General features: G+C 56.7%; 1 protein-coding gene across 3 annotated transcripts in view; it reads right to left on the bottom strand.

Annotated features, from left to right (window-relative positions):
- Positions 1–4,825, bottom strand: part of RXRA (retinoid X receptor alpha) — a 108,992-nt gene extending 104,167 nt beyond the window's left edge. For all 3 annotated transcript variants that reach the window (XM_040083246.2, XM_040083247.2, XM_040083245.2), the window contains exon 1: positions 4,683–4,825. In XM_040083246.2, coding sequence (XP_039939180.1) covers positions 4,683–4,710 — 28 coding nt within the window. In that variant the 5' untranslated portion in view covers positions 4,711–4,825. The remainder of the gene's footprint in view (positions 1–4,682) is intronic.
- Positions 4,826–9,232: the final 4,407 nt, after the last annotated feature.

The following is a 9,232-nucleotide window of genomic DNA, read 5'->3' on the forward strand; positions in this document are numbered from 1 at the left end:
TCCTCGCCACGGGAGGTGATGACGGCTCTGGCACGGGGATCAGAGCCCGAGAAGGATTAATTAGAGCCCAATTAGGTTGCCCAGCTCGCAGGGAAGGTCCCTGCAGCACTTTTCCAGCAGGCGTTTGAGGGATCCCAGGCTTTGGCTCAGTGGAGGAGCCCAGCTGGGGCACAGGGACCCCTCAGTGTCCCCACGCCATCACCACAGCCCCGTTAAAGCCCTTGCCAAGGGCCACCAGCTCTTGCTGCCTCACTGCTGGGATATTTATAGCAGGAATGATTCGGGGATTTCAGGCAGCTGGGAGCCTCGGGGAATACTCTGAGCACACACAATCCCCGGGAAAAGGCACCAGGATGCTCACAGGAACGCACAGCCCCTGGACGAGGCAGGACCAAAGCACAACAACCCCAAAACCCTGCGGCACCCACGGCTCCTCTGTCTGTTTCTTCCCTTAACCAGCCCGCAAAAAACCCTAAAAAGTCCAAAACTCAGCCCGGTGGCATATGGCAACCCACCCCTGCTCCTAGAAAACAATACTCAACAAAAAGGTTTTTAACCCGTTTCTTAATAAATATTTATTTGCGCCTTGAAGATGTGGGTGGGACAAAGCCAGGGTGTATTTTCCAGTGAAATGTTTTGATTCCCCCCTCGTTGTTTTTTTTTTTGTTGGTTTTTTTTTTCCCCTCAACGGGAGCAAAACGCCAGCAATAATATTTGCAATGAATAACTCAAATTCTGTGGCTTTCTCCCCCGCTCTCTTTTAAATAAATAAAATGCCCTAAATTTGAGTAACACAAACGCTCCCTCCAACACAGCAGGACGCCGTGGAATAAACTCAGGGACGCTCCGAGGATTTATTTCACTGTCACAGTCCAGGTTCTGGAAAAGGCAAAAATTCCTTCCCGGCTCATTTTGTGTATGTCAACGAGGAGAGGTCGAGCCCTACACGAAAACTCCAGCAAGAGAGACCAGGACACAACCAGGCTTCACCTCCTGCTCCTACCAGGCCCTGCTCCAGCCCCACGGAGCCAACCAGACGTGGGGCAGAGGATTCTCCTTCCTCACTGGGATGCTCAGACGCTTCCCACACCTCTCCGAAGCTCCCCTCGCTGCGGATTGTCCCGTCAGCCGCCAATTTCTGACATAAAGAGACATTCTGGTACAAAAGAGCAGGACCGAGCACGGTGGTGAGGTCTCAGCCCAGAGCATCCCACCCAGGAGCTCATGGAGCACCCAGGCTGATCCCGGCCACGCGCCCAGGGGATGCGGGATGAAGGCGCCCCATGGATGCTCACCCCCACGCGGAGCAGCCCCCACGCCCTGGGCTGTCCCAGCTGGGCACACGAGGGGTTGTTTTGCTGTTTTCCTCGGAGGTGTTCCTGCTCCGGCCCCGGCACGGCACGGCCAGTCCTCAGCCCGCATCCTGAGCAGCTGCAGCCGGCCTGGCAGGGCTGCAGGGGTGGGAAGAGGGACACAGGAGGTTACGACCCGCTGCAGTGACCTCCGGAGGGAAGCGCCGGCCTCGGACACCCGTTAACTGTTTCTTCCCCCACGAGGATGAGCCTTGAGGGAGAGAGCTCCCCAAACCCCACCACCCCTCTTCTCCTCCTCAGAGACGCCCAGGGAATGGGCAAAGGGAAAACAAAGCGCGAAGAGGATTGCAAAAGTCACACAAGAAGCTCTGAAGAACCGAGCCCTTGGTCTGCACACCAGTGCCCTGTGAAAGCCTGACCTGGGCCCATGCATCCCCACCAGAGCTGATCCCTGATCCCCACAGCATCAAAAGCGCTCGCACCACAGAATTTTTTCCTACATTTTCCTCCTCCTGGAGACCCGGCACAACACAGAGCAGCAAAAGCTGGACAGCCCTGAGCAAGCTGAGCCTAGTAAAGGCAGGACTGTAACTCCAGGTGGCTCTAAGGCAGCATCTGCTGGACCCTGAGGTGTTTTAAGCCTCACCAGGGCTGTGGAGGTGCCTGTGCCCACAGCCCCCGTGCCATGCTGCGGGCTGTCCTGGCAGTGGGACGGCAGACTGGGGACAGCAGCCAGCCTGGGAGATGCCCAGGGACGTGCTGTCCTCACGGCGAGCCTCTGGCTGGCATCTGCCAGCAGCTCTCCAGAGAAGCAGGAAAATGAGATACTACTATTAAAAGTGCCCGGTGCTGGCCACACTTCCAGCCATGACATCAGCGGGGTTATCTAAGTCGAACCACGGCCAGGACTTGGCCAGGAACCACCACCAGGTTGGTCCCGTTGGGCCAAACTGAGCCGAGATTTTGATGGGGACGCAGTAACGGGGTCGGATTTCGGCCGTGTTCCTGCTGCTCCCCAGCTCAGGCCTGTACTGGTGCACAGGGGAACAAACCCCACAGGCTGGGCTGTTTGTCTCCCCTTGGTTTTTTCCAACACCAGCTCCCAAAAATGACATGAGGTAGGGTCGGTGTGACACCCCAGGACCCTGCAAAGTTGGGACCTGGTGGGTTTTGGACCATCCCACCTCTAAAGAGGCCCCATGGCTCATCCAGCTCTGCTCCGGTTTCACTGGGAAGGGCTCAGTTCACATTCCACTCAACCCTACAAACTGCTCACAAGCTTTTAGACACGACCTGCCTGCACTGCCCAGAGCAGGACCGAGACCTCCCCCTCGGAAACCTGCAGCAAACCACTGCCCTCGCAGCCAAAGGGATTTTTCCCGATAATCAGCGACCAAAACACCAGCTCAGAAAGTTTGGGAGCCTCTCCTGCAGCAGCGCAATCCCAGACCACACACCCCAAACAGCTCCCACAGACAGATGGATTTTCTCCCGAGACAAGGATGAGAAGTTTTATCCTCCCCCAGTGTCCTGTTTTCCCTGGGGATGCTCCTGGGGTGCTGCACAGTGTGTGGCACAGCCCCGCCACGCACACATCCCTAAAGGAGCAGATAAATCAGATGTTTTCCACTTGCAGCAGCGTGAAAACCTTTCCCCGAGCCAGCAGTCACACTGACTCTCACCCTCCTACCCCCTCAAACCGACCTGACTAATAACACAACGGATTTTTTAGCATTTACAGCGTAAAAGGAGAGTTCAGGACTGACAGAAAACACCGTTAAACGTACACAGAGAGGCCTGAGCCTGCCCGGATCAGCACAGATTTGGACTGTCTTCCCCAAGAGCATCCAAGGAAATGTGAACCCCCCAAACGGCCACTCCTCACTCCAGAGGGGGAAGAGAGGCCCCATCTGCTGGGATGAGCCCCACTGGACCCAACCAAAAGGAGCTGGTTTGATTTGGAATCACGACCTGCTGCAGGTGAGATGCTTTTGGCCCCAGCAGCATCTCCCACCTCCCAGCCAACGAGGGGCACCGTGGAACTGGGATTTTTGGGGGCACAGAGATGCCACCTACAAGCTCTGGCAGCCCACAGGGCCAGGGGGTCTCCCTGCCAAAGCCCCCAGGCCACCACAGCCCTGGAAACCCTCTCATGGAGCTGGGCTTGCGGGAGACCTCGCGATGATTGTTTATTCTGCTCTTTGAAAGGGACAACTGAAATTGCAAATTGTAAACAAAACAAGCAAAAGGAAAGGAAAAAAAAAAAATAAAATAAAAAAAGAAGAGAAAGAAACAAAACACACCACCACCGCAGGCTGGAGAGGCTGAGCAGGGATTTAAAGCCCAGAGAAGCCAGAAGGAATGGTCTCGCTGGCCGTGGCTCGCTCGGCCGGAGGCTGGGAGCCACCTCGCTGAGCGGGGACAGCGATGGCAGCGTTCGCCCCTCTTCCCCCTGGCCCGGACTCGGCGCCAGGCGACTCCGCTCAAACTTTCCTTCCCCCCCACCCCGAGCACTGAGCTCTGCAATATCACTTCTCCTGGAAGCGAGACGCAGGAGGCATTTCGCCTTTACAAGCCAGGACTTGACTCAGTCACCGAAACGATGGCAAACTCCGGCTGGAAATAGGCTTTAAAACGCAGCTAAAAGGAGGAGGGGGGGGGGGGGGGGGGTGGAAAAAATCAGAACAAAAAGGCAGGAGGGTCCCAAGCGCGGCGGGTCTGGCAGCCGGCGATGCGAGCGGAGGGGCCGGAGCGGGCGCTGCCTCCCCCTGCCCGGCCGCGCGCCCCGGATGCCGCGGAGAGAGGGGGGAAAAAAAAAAAAATAGAGGAGAAAAGTCGTAAATAAAATAAAAAATAAATAAATAAAGCGAGAGGGAAGGCAAGAGGGGGAAGCACAGGCTGCGGAGCCCCGAGCAGAGCCGGCCCCGGGCAGGGAGGGGGCTCTGCCGGCCGCCGCTGCCCCGTTCCAAAGCGCCGCTGGGGCCGCTGCCCCGCCGGGGCTCGGTCCGGCCCAGCCCGGCTCGGCTCCGTTCCCCGCCCGGGGCCCGCCGTCCTCAGGGTTGCGGCACGAAAAAAAAAAAAACCAAAAAAAACCCCAAAAAAAACCCCCAACAACAGCCAAAACAAAAATAACCAACTCCAAGGCAGGGGCCGGCGGCAGGGGCCGGGGCCGGCCCGCGCTGGCCGCGGCGCTCCCCGGGGAAGGGGCGAGCGCATCCCCCCGGCCGCAGCCCCCCGGTGAGCGCGGCTGGAAGGGGCAGCGGAGCCGCGGCGGGGGGAAAGCGGCAGGACAGGCGGTGATTTTATCGTCCCGAAGCACCCCCCCACCCCCCGCGGTAGGAAGGGAGAATCTCTCGGAACAGAACTCACCCAGCGGCAGGAAGTGTTTGGTGTCCATGGCTGGTGCTTAACTCATGCCAAGGGGCTCGGCGAGAGCGGCGGCGAAAACACACAGGCAGGGCGGGCGGAGGGGAGGGAAATCAGCGCGGGGGGGAGAGCAGGGGAGGAGGGGAGGGAAAAAAAAACACCCACGGGGAGGAGGAGGAGGAGGAGGAGGAGGAGGAGGAGGGAAGAGGAGGAGGGAGGAAGGGAGGGAGGAGGAGGCGGCGGGGAAGCTGCGGCCCCGCAGCGGCGGCCCCGCGCAGCCGAGGCCGCGGAGTTGTGGCAAACTCCAACAATGTAACTCCGCCGCTCGGCTCCGCCGGGCGCGCCCGGCTCCGCGCCGGGGCCCGCGCAGGGGGCAGCGGGAGGGGAGCGCCGGGAGAGACGAGCCGTGCTGAGCCGCGCTGAGCCGTGCTGAGCCCGGCTGAGCCCGGCCGTGCTGAGCCGAGCCGTGCTGAGCCGAGCCGTGCTGAGCCGAGCCGAGCAGCGCCGCCCCGCGCCCGCCCCGCCGGCCCGCGGAGAGCGCTGCGCTGGTGGATGATGGTTTTGTTTTGGTTTTGTGGTTTTTTTCCTTTTTTTTTTCCTTTTTTTTTTTTTTTATTTTAATTTAAAGTTATGAGGAAAGGAGAGGAAAATGGAGTGGGGAGAGAGGGGGAAAGAATAAGGAAGAAATGAAAGGGAGGGGGAAAGGGGAAAAAGGGAGGGGGGAAAAAGAGGGGAAATTAGAGACGGGGAGGAAGGGGAGAGAGAAAGGAGGGGAAAGGAGAGGGAAAAGAGAGAGGGAAAGAAGAGCAGAAATAGAAGGAGGAGAGGAGAGGGAAAAGAGAGGGGAAAAGAGAGGATAAAAGATGGGGAAAGAGCAGAAAAGAGGGGGAAAAGGAAGGGGGAAAGGGGAGGAAGGGGGAAAGGGTGAGAAAAGAAGGGGGAAAGGGGAGGAAGGGGGAAAGGGTGAGAAAAGAAGGGGGAAAGAGAAAAAGGGGGGAAAGAGAGAGAGAGAGAGGAAAAAAAGAGGTGTGTAGTGCTGCAGTGGCAGCCTCGGGGCTGGGGGGAGAAGAGGGGGTTCCTCGAGTGATGCTGAGCAATGCCAGCCGTGCCCAGCCCCGGAGCAGCCAGCGAGCCCCTGAGCCTGTCCCCGGGGTGTGTCACACGGCGAGCAGCGCTCAAAGCACGATTTATTTCATTTCCCATCCGTGAGGCACAACAAATAACTCTCTCTGCGTTTGTGTGCGTGTGTGCGCGGCTCCTCTGCAAACTCTCACCTCCTCAGCACCGCCGGTACCACCCCAGCAGCACCGCTGGCCGCTTCCCAGAGCCCCGGCCCCCCCCTTCCCAGGCAGGCCTCCAGGTTTAATAAATGATACTCAGCCCTGTAAGAATGTGTATTAGCGGCTTGATGGACCAGAGCGACTCCACTATGCATGAAGCATATTAAACATCGCATCGACCCCTCGCTTTCCGCGGCGGTAACATGCATAACAAACAGGCTGGGGCCACGCTGCAGCTGCTCGCACACGCTGGGCGAGCAAGGCTGGGCACTCAGCGAGGCTGGAGTGACACCAGGGACAGCTGCTGGGGGGGTTCTGCTGGGCACAGGTAGAGCCCAGCTCTCCTGCAGCCGGTGGGTTGGGGGAATTCGGGGTAGATGGGACGGTCAGGGCCGTCCCAGCCGCTCTGCCGTCGCCTCCCAGCGTGGTGGATGCGTGGAACGGCCTTATCTGCCCTGATTTATTCTTTAATTGGCAAAGTGTTCTCGTGCCATGAATATTAGCAAGCCAGCTGCTCCTGCTGGAGAAGTGAGGCCTCTTATCTGCCACGGCCGTATCCCTGCGTGCCCTCATCGTGCCGTGTCACCGCGGGATCTCAAGCCACGCAGGAGAGGATCTGGAAAGGCCCCAACATCTGGATTTCTCCTACAGCTCTTCTGCTGGAGAACACAAGACCCTTCCCTTCCTGCAGGGCAGACCCACGTGGGGATGGTTGGGTGAGGGGTACACAGCTGGCAGCACCCCAGGATCCCGGTTTGGGACCTCTTCACCAGGTGCATCACGCTCCATCTGCTTTAGAGCAAAACATCCAAACCCACTGAGATCCGCCTGAAGAATGAAAACACCAAAAAAGAACCCATCTTGTGTCGGGCAAGCGGCTGCAAACTGACACTCAGGTGGAGCTGCAGAAGTCAGAACAAAATAAAGCGTCTCGGATCCTTTTAATCCTCTGCTCCTGTAATTTCAGCATGTCCAAACAGATTTTGGTGTGTGTTTATAACTGGTAACTTCATTTGCTCCCGGGCTGGGACCTCAAATGCCAAGTTTCATCTCCAAGTTAGTTTTTAAGAGTGAGTTACATCAACTCCTGGGAGAAAAAAAGAAAAAGGAAATACGCAAGGATATAAAGGAAAGTTGGGGGTTGTCAGAAAAAGCAGGTTCAAAGTCTCTAAGAGTGCAAAAATCCGGGATTTCGTGGATGTCTGTGTACAGACTGACAGCTCAAAGGTAGAAATCAGTTTCCTAAAGACAAACTAAAGCTCATCTGTCTGATAAGGACAGACACAGCTCGGGGCAGAGCTGGGCTCTCACCTGCCTGTCCCCACCCCGCTGCCTGCCCAAGGCCTTCAGGGCTTTGAATGTGTCCATCACCCCACAGGGGATGGGGATCTGGCCCCAAACCCCCACCCCAAAGCAGGATCAGCTCCGTGGCTGCAGCAGATCCCAGAGCCAGGGCTGCAAATCCACCTTTGCAGACTCCCAACACATGAAATTACCATAACCAGGACATTTCACGCTCCTCTCCCATCAAGCTGTTTAGAGCAAATTAAATTTCTCCCTAACCAGGCTGTAACAGTTCATGTTAGATGTGGATCTAAATGTTAATTGCAGCGACAATAACAGGTCTGATCCTGCAATCCTTATTTGAGTAAAACCTCCCACAGAAGCCAAAGGAATTTTGCCCCAGAGAAGGCAGCTGGACTCAGTCCCATATTTCCAGTCTCTTGAAGATGCCAGGAGGTAAGCCAGGATATTTCTGTGATGTTACAACCCTTTCTCTTTCCCTTTCCCCTCCCTTCCACCTCCCCTGAGTTCTTTAATGCACTATTAATTTAATAAGCTGCCTAATGCTGTGCTCACCTTCAGCCTCGCACTTCCCAGGAAGGATTTCAGTCGTCGTGGGAGGGGGCACACTCAGATGATTTCGGCAGCTCGTTGCCTTGTATGTCTGGTTGATGCAGGGATGCTTGGAGGTGCTGCCTTGGGAAACTGCTGCTCGTGTCCTCTGCACCCTCGGGTGATGCAAACACCCGTTAGCCGGGGCTCCTGAGGAAGGCAGGCTGATCAAATGGGATCATTGGAGGGGATAAAATGGGATAATTCCTGGCCTCATCTGGGCACCTCTCGGTCCCAGCGCTCAGTTCTGGCTGAATTTGGCAGAGAGAGGTGCTGTGTTCATCAGATAAATGGATCAATCAGTTGAAGGCTTCTCCTTCCATCCACACTCTCGACCCGTTGCCGTCCCTTTGGGGCAAAGGGATCCAGGTGCCCCTGGGCCTCAGCAGGAGACAGGCACCGAGGTGTTTTGGGAACTGGGACCTCATCCAGGACTGGGCACTCAGGCTCAGTGAATGAATTTGCAAATCACGGCCTCTATGATTTTTTCTAAGTGGTTCCAGCTTTTCTTGTCCATAACCCCGAATTATCGGAGGGGACACAAAAGCAAAACCTGCTGTGCTTCCCCTACTGTTTTATGTTCTCCTACAGAGGTAGGAAAAAAAAATTAAATCTATTTTCCTGCCTGGCTGCATTTTGTTACAAATTAAAGAAGGAATAAATGCAAAATCCGAGTGAGAAAGGACAGAAGAAGCTGATGGGCTGTGCCTGGGCTCCATCTCCACCTGCACACGGAGCCTGTGACACGTGGCCAGAGGTGCCATGATGTGGGAGCAAGGGTGGCTGTGGCCACTGGCCTGGGGCTTGTGGCCACAGAGTCCCTCCTTGAGCAGGCAGCGTGGAACTCCAGTGATGAGAGAACCAAATCCAGCCGAGGAAAGACACCTTCCCCTGGTGCAGAGTTTGTGGGACCTTCCCTCACCTCCGTAACCTGCTCTCCCAAAGCCACTGCAGGTCCCAGGAGCAGGATCTGTGTTCCCTGTGTCTCCCAGCAGAATTACAGGAGAATATCCCTCCACTGTGTACCTTCCTGCCTGGGTCTGTAGGTCTCCAGGACAGCACCTACCTCGTGTTCTCCCGGGCAAGAGGAGCTCACAGGTTGCTTTTCTTCCCGCTAGGAAGGAGAGAGAGACACAACAAGATCTTGGGGGGCAGGTCAGAGATCCTGGAGCCTGAAAGTGGAGTTAGTCCCTGAACAGAGCCTTGCCAAGACTCTCAGCATCCCTCAGACACATCCAAACCCATCCAGCTGCTGAGAGGGGTTCCTGCTCCTCGGGGGGACACTGCACACGCAGACCAGCACAGCTCCAGGACAGGCCACTCCTGTCAGTGCTGCAGAACCAAACTGCCTCGTTTCGTTTCCCAGCAGCATTTAAA

Source organism: Hirundo rustica, chromosome 20, assembly GCF_015227805.2.
Source record: "Hirundo rustica isolate bHirRus1 chromosome 20, bHirRus1.pri.v3, whole genome shotgun sequence".
In the NCBI taxonomy this organism is placed as follows: domain Eukaryota; kingdom Metazoa; phylum Chordata; class Aves; order Passeriformes; family Hirundinidae; genus Hirundo; species Hirundo rustica.